A 14,569-nucleotide genomic window follows, 5' to 3' on the forward strand; every position below is an offset into this window, starting at 1 on the left:
CTCTTGTCTGAACAATTGCAAAGAAAGCTATGTCAATACATCAATCTCTTTATTCGAGAAACAACATGAATAAGGTTCTGAATCAGAACGCCTCACTCGGTAGGGATTACCATGATGGAGAGGTGGCACCTGATTGTCATCAAACTAATCTCCGACAGCGAGAAACATACAGTGACAGTCTGAACACCTGGGTAACATCAAAAATAATGAGCAACAATGAATTCATGAATGCTTCAAGGGAGAGACACGGATGGAGAGCCATAGCCGTCGATGCATGTACCAGGCAGGACACTGCTTCATGATGATTATACTCATGCTACAAAATAAGACTATTATTACAAAATAATGCAACATTAGCAAGTGATATGAGTCTTCCACTTCAGGTCCGGAGTGAAAGTTAATTCTAGAACCTTATAAATGTAGGTTAAAAGGATCACCATCCTCTTCAACTGCAAATTGGGATCCAAGCATTGGTGGTGAAAGAAATAAAAATGTTTTTTTTAAATGTTTTAAATATAACCAGACACTTCTTCCCCATTGCACAAAATAGAAGTGAGTATCAGAGAGATCTTGATCATTAATGCTTTTCAAAGTGTTGCCATAGATGGTTGTATCATTTGCATAAATTTTGACTGATGATCTTAGAATGTGATTTTGGAGATCATTGATGAATATCAGGAAGGGGCCTGGGTTCAGAATGGATCCTGAGGCATGTCAGCTTGATACAATGTGCTTCAAACTTTTGACTATAAACAATTACTTTAATAAACCTATCAGAGAGAAAGAATTTTATGGCTGGGAAAGCATTTCCAGATGCAAACTTGTGAAGCAGACCTTTGTTCTAAACCTTATCAAAGGCCTTTGATATATCGAGAACTACTTTTTAAAAAAAATATTTTTATTGCATTTTCACCCCAACCAAGGCACAGTACCACTTTGATGTAGGGAGGCATCTCGGACATAATTTGCAGGGATACTATGTAGAAAGTTGAACAGCAAGATGTCTGTTTACATTACACTTGAACTTCTGCATGTCAGTACAGTCAGGGAAACAGGACCCCGGAAGGGAATTCCAAAGTCTAGCAGTCCTGGGGAAGAAACTACTTCTCTAGAAACGAAGTCTGCCTCAACAGATTTGCTGATCCTGTGTGATATTAATTGGCATGTCAACTGTTAATCTTGTAGCAAATAATTGTTTGTTTTTTTTTTAAATTTTACTTGGTAGGTGTTGTAGGGTAAGGAAACTTGGTTGTGCAGACCAAGCTTTACTCAAATTAAACCCAAGGTACAGCCTGCAATACAAAAGAACATAACGCTCCTGAGAAATATTGTAAAGACAGTGACATATGAACAATGTACATATACAACAATAAATAGAGAGGTAAAGTAAGTAATGAAAGCGAGACACCCATATGTCTGCACCGATGCTGAGCTTGTTTCCCGCCAGTCTCCAAAACATAAACAAATATGAAAACGCTAGCGAAGTATGAAAATGTCACAGTAACAACAAAGTTAACCTACAAAACCAATATAACATTCTTCTCTCCTAGAAAGAAAATGATAGCACTGTAGGTATGCGCTGACACAGCAGACCTTAGATAATCTAGAACAGAATTAATAATATACACAAACACATGTACACATCACCCCTCCTCTCAGCCAAAGACATCTATACACCTGATTTAGTCCCAGCCATAGCGTATGGGAGGTTTTGAGATACGAGTAGATTTCCTTGTTTCACATGGAGTGTTATTTTCACAGTTCAAGTGTTGTACCTCCTCAGCAGAGTCTCCTCCTGCACTGAGGCTGTCTGATCCTCTACGTTAGGTACCACAGGTGTTAGATGAGTCTGTCCAGGTTCATTAAGGTAAGTTCCTTGAATAGTTGAGGTGTCAGGACACCGGGCTAGATCACGGACGGATACCGTAGACTCTCGCCCGTCAGAGTACCTGATGGTGGCATAGGTGGGATTGTAGTCAAGAAGTTCAACCTGATCCACAAGGGGGTCATTCTTGCTGCTTCTTACAAACCGTCGCAGCAACACAGTACCAGGTGTCATTAACCAAGAGGGCAGAGAGTTTCCATGAGTCGAACGTCGTTGAAATGTAAAGAACCTTTCATGTGGTGTGGTGTTGGTAGAGGTACATAAGAGTGATCTTGAGGAGTTCAGCACATCTGGAGGAACCAGGTCCCAGTGAATATCAGGCAAGTTACGGGACTTGCGAGCTAATTTGACAGATTTCCAAACTATGCCATTATATCGTTCCACTTGAAAGTTGCCTGTGGGGTGGTATGGGGTCGTGCGACTGGTTGCAACTCCCTTTTGCGAAAGGTAGTATTTTAGGTCCTTAGACATGAAGGAAGTCCCTTGGTCAGAATGAATGTAGTGTGGCATTCCATAAAGAGTAAAGATCTGCTCCAGACATTTTATCACTGTCGAAGTGTTCATATTAGGACAAGGGACTGCGAAGGGGAAGCGCGAATACTCATCAACCACTGTCAGCATATAAGGGTTACGTGAAGCAGTAGGTAAGGGTCTCTTGAAGTCAATGCTGAGCTGCTCCATCGGTTGTGTTGCTTTTATTAGTCTCTCTTCTGCAGGATTGTGAAACCGAGGTTTTAAGTCTGCACAGATCCTGCAGGAAGCACAAGTCCTCTTCACTTCCTCTGTGGAAAAGGGGAGATTTTTTGTTCTCACAAAATGCAGCAGTCTGGTTACCCCTGGATGACAAAGTCCATTATGAAGATCTGTGAGGGTTGATGATGTAAAAGCTGAACAACAAAATGCTCGAGTGAGAGTATCTGGCACCACATTTTCCTTCCCTGGTCGATATCTTATAGTATAACTGAAGGCTGCAAGCTCCAGTCTCCATTCTTGGATCTTGCTATTCTTGATCTTGGTACGTTTTCTACAGTCAAACATGAATGCCACAAAATGTTGATCAGTCACAAGGTTGAAGTGACGACGTGCTAAGAAGTGGCTCCCTTTCCTTACTGCTTCAATAATAGCAGTAGCCTCCTTTTCGACTATGTGGTAATGCAGCTCACTCCCTTGTAGTGTCCTGGACATAAAAGCAACAGGTCTGCTTTCCTGGTTGAGTACTGCAGAAACAGCAACATCAGATGCATCACACTCAACCTCAAAGGGCAGGTTTTCATCCACAGAGTGAAGAGTGGCCGCCTCTAGTTCACCTTTGAGCTCATTAAATGCTTGTAGTGCTTTTTCATCAAGTGGAAACTTTCTTACTTTCACCAACGGTTGTATTTTCTGCGAGAAGTTTTGAATCCATTTAGCATAGTAGGCAAACATTCCTAGTGCCCTTTTTAAAGATCCAGCATTTGATGGTGCTGGAAGCTCCTGTAAAGGACGAAGTCTCTCAGGATCTGGCCCTATGACTCCCTCCCCCACACAATACCCAAGAACATTGATGGAGTTCACAGATTTTATAGTTTTTGACTCATTAAGGGTTATGTTCCTCTGACTGACAACCTTGAAAAAGCGTTGCACATTTTGGTCGTGCTCCTCTTGCTTGTGACCAGCAATAGTAATATTATCAAGGTATGGGAAGGTATCTTGCAAGTGTTCATCCTTGATTAACTCGTCCATAGCCCGCTGAAAAATGGCTACACCATTTGTGACTCCAAACGGCACCTACAAAACTGGTATAGGCAACCATTGGCTTCAAAGGCAGTGTATTTCCTCTCGGCCTCCATTAATGGTATCTGATGGTAAGCACTTTTCAGGTTGAAAGTAGAGATTACACTGTATTTTGCCAAGTTGTTGACCATCTCATCAATTCTTGGAAGGGGGTACGCATCCAGTTCTGTGTACTGATTAATTGTCTGTGAGTAGTCAATACACATTCGTTTCTTGTGTCTGTGTGTGGGATCCTTCACCACTACAGCTTGAGCTCGCCAAGGGGACAAACTAGTCTCAATTATGTCTTCTTTAAGTAATCTGTTTACTTCTTCCCCAATAAATTCTTGCTCTTCCTTACAGAAGCGTCTTGACCTGGAAGCAATCGGCTTGCAATTAGGTGATAAATTAGGGAACAGAGAGGGCTCATCTAATGATGCTGCAGCAAGAGCACAGTATGCATTGTCTCCCTTCAGAGTCAACTCAGGCCTGGGTCCTCCATACTCAAACTTTACACTCAAATGCATCTGCTGGAAATCCTGACCAAGGATCAAGTCTGAACAAAGATCTTTCATTATTCCTAGTCGTATACCTGAATAGTATTGGTTATTAGGATTAAGTTGAAGGTCTGCTATTACAAATCCTGGAGAACTAGTTGTCAGAGATTTCTGGGCCAAAGAGATACCCCTACTGGTTTTGTGCACTTTCAACCCTAACTCCCGGGCAACCCGCTCATCAATGTAGCTGTACGTGCTGCAAGAATCCACGAGAGCACTTCACCCTCCAACCACCAATGGTTGCCGAGGCAGCAGCCTTCGAGAGACCCTGGGGAACATTAGTGGCCAAAATATGAGAGGTGGAGTCGAAAGTTGTGGCCATTAAGCCTAAGGATACCCTTGACTTGAACTCGCCCGACTTACACACCCGGGCAAAATGCCCCTTTTTGGCACATTTGTTACAAGTAGCCTCACGTGCTGGGCAGCGATTCCGTCCATGGTAAGGACCACCACAAAAGAAGCACTTTTTGGTATTACTACAGGTTGCAGCCACTGCTGATTTCTCAGATGCCAGCACTTCCTGAGCTCCACCTTCCTCAGTAGTAGTCGCCGAAGAACCTTCCGAAGTCCGTGAAGCAACTACAGCAGCAGTGTGAGCAGTCAATGGAGTATAGGCATCAGCATTACGCTGAGCCAGGTCTAGTGTGTAGGCTCTGTTGTAAGCAGCTTGCAGATCAAGAGTGTCACTTTCAAGGAGGCGTTGGCGTATCAGGGGTGAGGCAATGCCATTGATAAAAGCATCGCGAATTGATTCCTCACGGTACTTTTCCGCAACGTTTCTTCTGTGAGAAAGAGGAAGTAGGGAGGCTAAAAGGTCATCATCGCCTACTAGATTTTGAACACAGTTTTGTACTCTGTCAAGGCAGGAAAGGGTCCTCTTAGGAGCTTCCCCAGCAATATAAGACTATTTTGCTTATTTTGTGGACAAAAGTTTAGCAAGTGAATAGATTTCTAAAATACCAATGATAGTAGGTTGTTCACCTTGGTTATGAAGGTAGAACAGTTATTTACCTGCCGAACACACATCTGGGTGTAATAGTTGATTAATTAAAATTAATTATCCGCTATGCCATGGGTCCTTGTAAGATTCCCGAATTCGACCAGATACATCTGAAGAAGGGCAAAGGTTACATTGAAATGTGAAAATAACACCCAAGATGAGAAACTGTAGTTCAATGAATTCAAATCATATGAAAAAATGTGTAATTGTTTCCTGTTTACAATATTTTGCAATGTTTATTTAAAAGTTATTTTTCAATCGTTTTAAGTAGAGAACTTTGCAAACCAAGACTCCATCCTATTATATCCCCTCCCCTACTCCTCAACTATGGATTTTTCAGTCATAAGTGAAAACACCTGCTTTAATGCTTCTCCAAGACTTGATATAAGTTCATGTCTATCGTATCTGAAAATCTATGCTAGATTTATCAAGAGAGTCTAAAGCTGTCTCTCTTCGTACAGTGAATCTGCACTCTTAATATTTAAATAGCTTCTTCCTCACCTGCTATTGGACAGCGGCCCAGACAACTCCCTACTCCTGCTCAGCCTCAAACCAGTTTACCATATAGAAAGAATATAGAATAGAATATTGCAATATTGTTTGCACTTTTCCAAAACTGACATGACTTACTCGATAGAAAATGACACCGTATATAAATGATTTCCAACATTTTTTTTACCTGGTCGCACTCTATTGAGCACTTTAAATTCTCATGGCATCCTATCACAAAAAAAAAAAATGTCAATATTTTCTACATTTTGAAAATCCTTTTTTGCACAAAAACAATAAAGTTTAATTTGAAATTTAAGTTAACAGTAAGGTTTCTTTTCATCTAACTTAAAACCATTCATCAGACAACGTTTGACTGCACACAACATGAATTGGAGAAGTCAGATTCAAAATATCTAATAGTTTAGTCAAACGATTTACACGTTTTATTTCCTCTTTATATTTAACATCAACATCACATAATGTGTTTTTAATTATAAAACAAATTTTGCTTACAACAATATGAAAACATATTTCACCAATAACAATGTGTAACTTCCACCGATAACCTCTTCGTGGCACGCTGCAGTTTATTTTCTATTTGGAGCAAGTTCAACAAAATACAATTGAATAAGGTTGATGATGTAATCATCCGAAATATTGTGCGAATCACACTGGAGATGAGAACATTAGTCCAAATGATACAACTAGTACAATCATCATCTCAAAAAGTCAGAAGCAGCATTTTCTGTGCTGTGTCATTCTTTTGTTTGAAATAAAATTTTCTTCATTCTTAAATTGTAAATAATATTGTGTTTTAGTTTTCTATTCTTAAGCTTGAAATAACATTTTTATCACTAACGTGTAAATTGAACAAAATTATCATTAAAATGTATTTTATTACTCAACACAATGGCAGCAAATAGTCTAATTTTTTTAAAACTATAATTTTTGTCTGTTTGTCATGCTTAAGTTTAAAAATAATGTTTTCTTTAGTATGTGGATTAATTGGACTAATGTTCTCATTATGAGTATTATTTTCACAACGTTTCGGCCGATGTAACCTTCAACCTTCTTTAGATGTATCTTGTTGAACTTGGAAATCTGTATGGAATTTCAAACGGAACAGAGGTTACATTGGCCGAAACGTTGTGAGAAAGAAAAAAAAGATGAGAACAATAGTTTTAGTATATCCAATTAATCCATCCTCATCTCCAAAATTCAAAAGCAAGTCACATTTTAGTTTGAAATTACATTTTCTTTTGTATTTTATGCTTAAGTTTGATATATTACACTAAATTGTAAATAGAATTTCTTTGGTATGCCACACTTAAGTTGGAAAAAGCATTTTCATCACTAAAAATATAAATTGAATGAAATTGAACGTTAAAATCTATTTTATTATTCTTTTACTTTGCAAGAAATAGTCTAAAACAATTCATTTTTTTTTCTTAAACTTTCTTTGCAATCATGTTCTTCCTTTCTTTTGATTGGTTAACGTGTTTATTTTCTTTTTCACTTTTGTCCTATTTTATTTATTTATTTATTTTACTTGTTGATTTCAATTGAGTGTGTCTCCAATTGTCATCCAGGGCGACTCTGTGTGTGTATGTGTGTGTATATATACATATGTGTGGGTGTGTATGACATGTACACCGCTTACTATGAGGTATCGCAAAGAAGTGGTTTTAATTGCCTCGTGTGTGTGTGTTCATTACTCATCATGTTGTGTACCTGTTGGCTTTGTTGTTTGCGATCAGAGCTCAAGTCCACTCGTTCTTAGCAGCACGATGAAAACAATTTCTTTCGGACGGTCTCGTACCGCTTCCACAGGAACAACAACAACAACAACAACAACAACACTGATGTATAATCATTTCTTTCCAACAGTTCTTCCCCCGGTTTTGGTTCCTCGACACCAGCCCAATGAGATTCCGTCAAGGGAGAACTTCCCACCATTAAATGACTATGCAACTACAGTACCTAACACGGATTTCCCTGCAGGAGTTGATGAAAATACTTTCAATATACCAGGTAAGTAGAAAAAGAAAAAAAAAATTCATTCTTTCTCTTCTCTCTTTTGTTCGTGTGTACTCTGATGGATGGGTAATATCCTAGAAATCTTTTATTTCCGAAACCAGCAGTATTGATGGCTAATCAGCTATAATTGTATGATATAAGTATGAAATATGTTTTTATTAATGTTATTGAACATTCTGTATTTATTTCTCCATACATAATAATATATATATTTATTGTATAATACATACGTATATATTTATTATATAATCCATACATATAATATATATATTTATTATATAATCCATACATATAATGTATATTCATTATATAATGTTTACATATATATTTATTATATAATCCATACATGTAATATATTTATTATATAATCTACATATAATGTATATATTTATTAGATAATCCATACATATAATGTATCTAAAAACTCAAGTAAATAAACTTATCACAGCAAATAATATTCTAACAGATAACCTAAAACTTCCCCTAATAATTAGTGACTATAAACCCGAGTACTTATATGGCAAAACCCATAAACCCGATTTCCCGTTTTGTCGCATAATCTCACAGTATATAATTTAACTAAAAAAAATCAATGAACTCATCACACCATATTTACCTTGCCGATACAGCGTAAAATCTACAAAAGAACTCATGCAGATTATCCAAGCCACTAAAATCAACAATAAAATCACTTCCTCCACTTAAAATAAATTCAACAATCTTAAAGAAATTATTAATAATGTGCACAATTAAGGTTCCATTCTATAATAATCTGGGGAAATATATACACATATATGGCATAGCTATGGGTTTCATATTAGGACCAACATTTAGCAACTTATACATGGCCAATCTAGAAAACAAACAAAATATTTAATTCAATAAAAAAACCTTCCATTTACGTTTGGTATGTTGATGATATTTTAATTCTTGCTGATAGCATGAAAGAGATGGAAGATTTAAAAGGCACATTTCAAAATAATTCAGTCCTTAACTTTACCTATGAACTAAATGCTGATAACAAAATCTCGTTTTTGAACGTTCTTATTGATTCCAGAAGCGATGAATTCATCACCTCCGTTTTTAAAAAACCTACATCCGTCAATTCCTGCATTTTAAATTACAAAAGTGAATGTTCATTTCATTACAAAATCGCTGTAATAAAAAAAATCTCATACATCGCGCGAAAGGGATTTCTTCAAACAAAAAAGTATTCTTAAGCGAACTAAAACATATCAAACATGTCCTAAACAATAATCCTAACTGAAACTCTTTCATAGATAAACAAATAAAACTATTAACAACTTGAATTAAGCTTCTAATATTCAACAAGAAAATAATCCTCAACCTATTTACATATTTTACCGCAACCAGTTTGATAAGAACTCTAAAACTGATGAAAGCATTCTAAAAAATATAATCCACAGATACTTATCTCCCAACGATGACAAAAAACAAATCAAGTTCATTATCTAAAAACTACAGACAACTAACCCCGTAATCAAAAACAACATTTTGCAGACAAATAACTTGCTAGAAAAAAACAATGTAGTTTACCAATTTAATTGCTCATTAGGAGAATGTATCTCTAATACTGCTAACTACATAGGCTATACTACAAACAAACTCCAGACTAACTCTCCACCTCTCCAATTCCTGTTCAATATCGCAACACTCAAAAAAACATGGCTGCCATCATTCCAAATTTCGAAGAATCATGGTTGAAAGTACTAAAGTCTTACAAAGCGATAATAATATAAATAGATTGAAAATACTGGAAGCTTTGTATATAAAAACAAAGAAGCCTCAGATAAATAATGTAAATTACAAATGTAGTCGAAATATTTTAAAATACTTCGGGTCATAAATTTTATGTATATAAAATAAAATGATTAGGAAGAAAAAAAAAGAAAGTAATTCGACTTTATGTAAATATCAATGTGAAACTCCTCCCTCTGTTAAAAATTGTCCGGGCTACCTAATTCTTAATTGGCCGCCATGTGACCATGACAAAATATATATATATATAAAATACCAAACGTAATTTTTATAACACAATTTTAAGAAATAATATGCCTGAGGATGATGGAAGTGTCCCAATCGAAAGCGCTCACTAAACAAACGTACAGATCCGACCTAAATAATTTTGAAAAAACACAAAAGGAATTATTCGGAGATTGGAGAAAGTCAAAAAGAAGATAGTGAAACAAAAGAATTCTGTAATTTTCAATGATATTTGTCGCAATGAAAATATGCTGCCTAAATATATACCCCCCCCCACACACAGGGTGCCCCTCAAAAACGGGCCCAACTCTAATTAGGCCCTGTTTCTTAGTGTTTTGTCCGAATTAAATGAAACTTTGGTCATAACTAGGTTATTATATTCAAAACATCACATCAAAACACTAGGGTCTCTGCCCTTTTTTTTCTCCATTCTACAGCATATGTTCTAGATGGCCTCCATTTAGCTTTTGTTTTTTTTTGGATCACCCTGTATATATATATATATATATATATATATATATATATATATATATATATATATATATATGCTTAAATATATTTTATTTCATGCAGATTTCATACAGAGCTAATACTCTATTATTGATTGTATTGTATCTAATATATCGCAATGATTTCATAAGTTTGAAAAAAAATTGACTTGGGTGCCATCAGCTAAAATTGAAACAAAAACATTTAGCTGTACAGCCTCATTCATTACCATCTGACCTAAATCCATATGCATACAAAGACTTCAAAAAATAACATCCTTAAAGATATAAATAAAAATAATGGAAAGATTTAAAATGAAAATATCAAATAATAAACAAAGTATATAAAAAATAATATATATATATATATATATACATATATATATATATATATATATATATATATATATATATATATATATATATATATATATATATATATATATATTTGTTTTAAACAGGATAGCTGGAGTCATGTCGAGTTGGAGACACAATCACATAAAAAATTGGGGGGGGGAGTGAAGAAGACATTATTAAAAACGTTTTAAGAATAAATTGACAAGAAGAAAAAAAATATATTAAAGCGTACATATGAAAATTTCGCCTGGAGAAACAAGTGAAGCAAACGTTAATAAAATAAATTGATGAGTAAAAAATGAAAAACTATTAAAATGTAAACTTTAGGAGCCTTTCGACCGATACATTTTCAAGAGGGAAAAACATTGGTGAATATGATTAAAAAAAAACAACGAAATATTAATGACCATCGTTTAAAATTGAGGAGAGAAAAAAATTTGCAACATGGAGTGGGGAAATGGAGAAATAAAGAAATGTTACCTATATATATATATGTATATATATATGTATATATATATATATTATGTACAGAAAGTTGCTAGATTAGACAAGTCATTGGTACCGTCGGTTTCAAGCCCGATAATTAAGACCGTTTAAGATATCCTTATCAAGCTCTCTTCAGCCAATATTCATCTTTTCCTTTTAATTGAGCACTCTGCTGGATTTCTTTTTCCAAAAAAAAACTAATCATATATATATATATATATATATATATATATATATATATATATATATATATATATATATATATATACAGATACGCAATTTATATAAGTAAGTATATAAAATATGCACAGTAGAACCCTGGATATGGTATTAAAAATTCACTTTTCCCTTGATTTTTTATGTAATCGTGTCCCCAACTCAACATGACTCCAGCTATCCTGTTTAAAATTATTATAAAGTTTTGTACCAACAAAAATTCTTTTAAATATATATTGTAATATATAAGGTGCAAACCATTTATAATATTTGCTAATATTTTTCCTCTGAGGAGATGAATTAACATCGAAAACTCATGGGTTAAGGAAACTTATTAAACTGTATTCTTTGTTTTGCATATAATAAAAATTCTATATTTGAAATTTAACTTTTTCAAATCATAACATTTAAATTCCTAAATTATGATATATTTTAATATATATATATATATATATATATATATATATATATATATATTGAATATTATTGTTTTTTACTATAATGATTAAATACCTACAGGCACTAGTGTTTCAACTTTCGGGAATCTTCAGTACAGATTCGAACCCGGCAACATGAGCCATCTCTGACTCAATTAGCAAAGACCGTATCCAATCGGCTACCATTAACAGCGAGAAATAACATTGAATTTAAACCTTTTATTTAAAAATTTTTTTAACGTCAGTCACAGTGATCTAATCGTTATACGATGGTCTATGCATAAAAGCTAAATTGACCAACTTTAATTCAACTGAAAGGGCTCAACGATAAGAAATGAGTTTCTTAAAGGCGCTGACATAATTAATTTTTACTATAATAATTAAATACCTACAGACACTAGTGTTTCATCCTTTTGGGAATCTTCAGATTCGAACTCGGCAACACGAGTCATCTCTGGCTTGATTAGCAAAGACCGTATGCAATCGGCTACCATTAACCACGAGAAAGAACATTGTATTTAAATATTTTATTTTTAAATGTTTTTAACGTCAGTCACAGTGATCTAATCGTTATACGATGATTTATGCATAAATGGGACAAAAATGGTTGGTCACATTCAATGCTGCTAAGACTAAGCTTGTTTCCTTCAATAACTACAAGAAACCTTCTCTACCACCAATAGCAATGGCCAAGAACACATTGCCTGGAAGTACTTCTTTTAAACTCCTCGGCCTAACGTTTACAGGGAATATGAACTGGAATAGATATATTGAGAGCATTGCCAAGGCTGCTGCAAGGAAGGTTGGCTCCCTCTACCGTGCTAGAAAACTACTTACGTCTGACAGTATCCTATACCTCTATAAGGCCACCATTTGCCCATGTATGGAGTACTGTTGTCACATCTGGGCTGGTGCATCTGCTGCTTGTCTCTCGCTCCTGGACAGGGTTCAAAAGAGAGTCGCCAACCTGATAAGTCCTGAACTGTCATCTAGGCTTCAGCCTCTGTCCCATCGACGAGATGTTGCATCCCTCTGCCTGTTCTACAAATACTTTAATGGTGAATGCTCTGACGAACTGCAAACACTTGTACCTCCTCGACGTAACTACCCCCGACAAACCCGACAAGCTACTAAGTCTCATCCCTTTACAGTAGAGATCCCTAGGTGCAAGAAAGCCTTTTACTCCAATAGTTTCTTCCCCAGAACTGCGGGTCTTTGGAACTCCCTTCCAGGATTCTGCTTTCCGAACTGCACTGATATGCAGAAATTCAAGTGTAATGTTAACAAACATCTTTCTACTCATCTCCTTTCATAATGACCCCGCTAATTAAGTTCCTAATAGTAGCCCCCTGCTTCAAAGTGGCACTGTGCCTTGTTTGGGGTGAAAATTGAATTAAAAAAAAAAAAAAAAAGAAAAAAAAAAAATTGACTATATGTATATATTTGTATATATTTGTTTTATATACACACATAATGAGTGCAACAAATCTTTTTCTGTGAAATAGATACTATTTAATTTATCTGTCACGGTGCAATGCATACCTTCAGATATATAAAAAAAACGAAATGGTATTTTACTGACATGTCACATAGATTCAATATGAAATAAAAATTTTTTTACAGTTTTATTTTTTAGAGACTAAAAATCTTAATCGTTTTTTTTTGTAAAGAATGTTTTTTTTTGGTGGAGTGAAAAAACGTTTTTGTCTCCATCAAAAAAAAAATTACAACTTTATTTCTGTTTATTTATATAAATAAATCCGTATGTCTGTCTGTAAATATTTAACCAATAAACTCTTAAACTAATGGTCACATAAGACTGAAATTAACAGGAAATAGTCCTCATACAGCAAGGATAGTTTATAACGAGTAAAATCTTTGTTTGGATGGATGAATACCATGTACAGACATATATTGGTAAGTTGAAATGCAAACTGTTCTTTTCAACTTGCCGACATTGTTTTACTTCTTTCTGGGCATGCTTAAATTCTGTTCATTTTGATAGGTACATCGATAAAAGACGTAGGTGGAGCACTAAATCTTTTGGTTTTGATTCTAGCTGATGGCACCCAAGTCAAATTTTTAAAAAACTTTTAAAATCAGTACAATGTATTAGGTACAATATAATAACCAATAGACATAAAATCTGCATGAATTAAAATATATTTAAGCGTATTTTACGAACCGTTTATAAATTTCTAAGCAAACTACCTTTCTCTATTATATTTAATTCAATCAAAATGTTTGAAAGTTTATCATAGTGATTTCTGTTCATAATTTATTTAACACATTTTTATTTGAATGTGAATTAAAATAATTCTACACTTGAATGTTGGGAGAGAGTTGGTAGCTTTTGAATTCAAAATTTAAGGCCCCCCCCCTTTTTAACTAATGAGCTACCATTTATCAAGGTAAAAGCTACTTAAGGATAAGTGTTAATAAATTCTCAGTTGAATTATTATATCTATCATTTTTCTTTTCATTTTTCATCTTTGTGTCACAAGCTTGAGATTTAGTTTTTTTTAATGATTTTTAATTTTTCCCATCTATTGCCATTCCGCTGATCCTCTCTAAGTCTTTTGCAGCCTCTTGGCTATGTGGTAGGCTGCTCATATTGAATGATGATAAATATTCTAAGAGGATTGAAAATGATGACTTCAATGAACATTTGATGATTTATGACAAGTTGTTGTTGACATTGGATTTAAAGATATTTATGTGTTTCTCGGATGAGAAGTCCTTTGGAAAAAAATCTATTCTAGAAAAACTAGTTAACAAAATTTGATTGTTATCTTTTGTTTTGTTTGTTAAAACATTTTTCTTAATTGCTTTTTTATTCGTGTTTTGAAAATAAAATA

General features: G+C 34.6%; 1 protein-coding gene across 2 annotated transcripts in view; it reads left to right on the forward strand.

Moving 5' to 3' along the window:
- The window catches only part of LOC145301352 (SMAD family member 3-like), a 295,558-nt gene that overhangs the window by 157,377 nt on the left and 123,612 nt on the right, over nt 1-14,569 (forward strand). For both annotated transcript variants that reach the window (XM_080144568.1, XM_080144569.1), the window contains exon 4: nt 7,574-7,717. In XM_080144568.1, coding sequence (XP_080000694.1) covers nt 7,574-7,717 — 144 coding nt within the window. The remainder of the gene's footprint in view (nt 1-7,573; nt 7,718-14,569) is intronic.

The sequence above is a fragment of the Euprymna scolopes genome, chromosome 2 (genome assembly GCF_053919585.1).
Source record: "Euprymna scolopes isolate OS-2025 chromosome 2, ASM5391958v1, whole genome shotgun sequence".
Lineage (NCBI taxonomy): Eukaryota > Metazoa > Mollusca > Cephalopoda > Sepiida > Sepiolidae > Euprymna > Euprymna scolopes.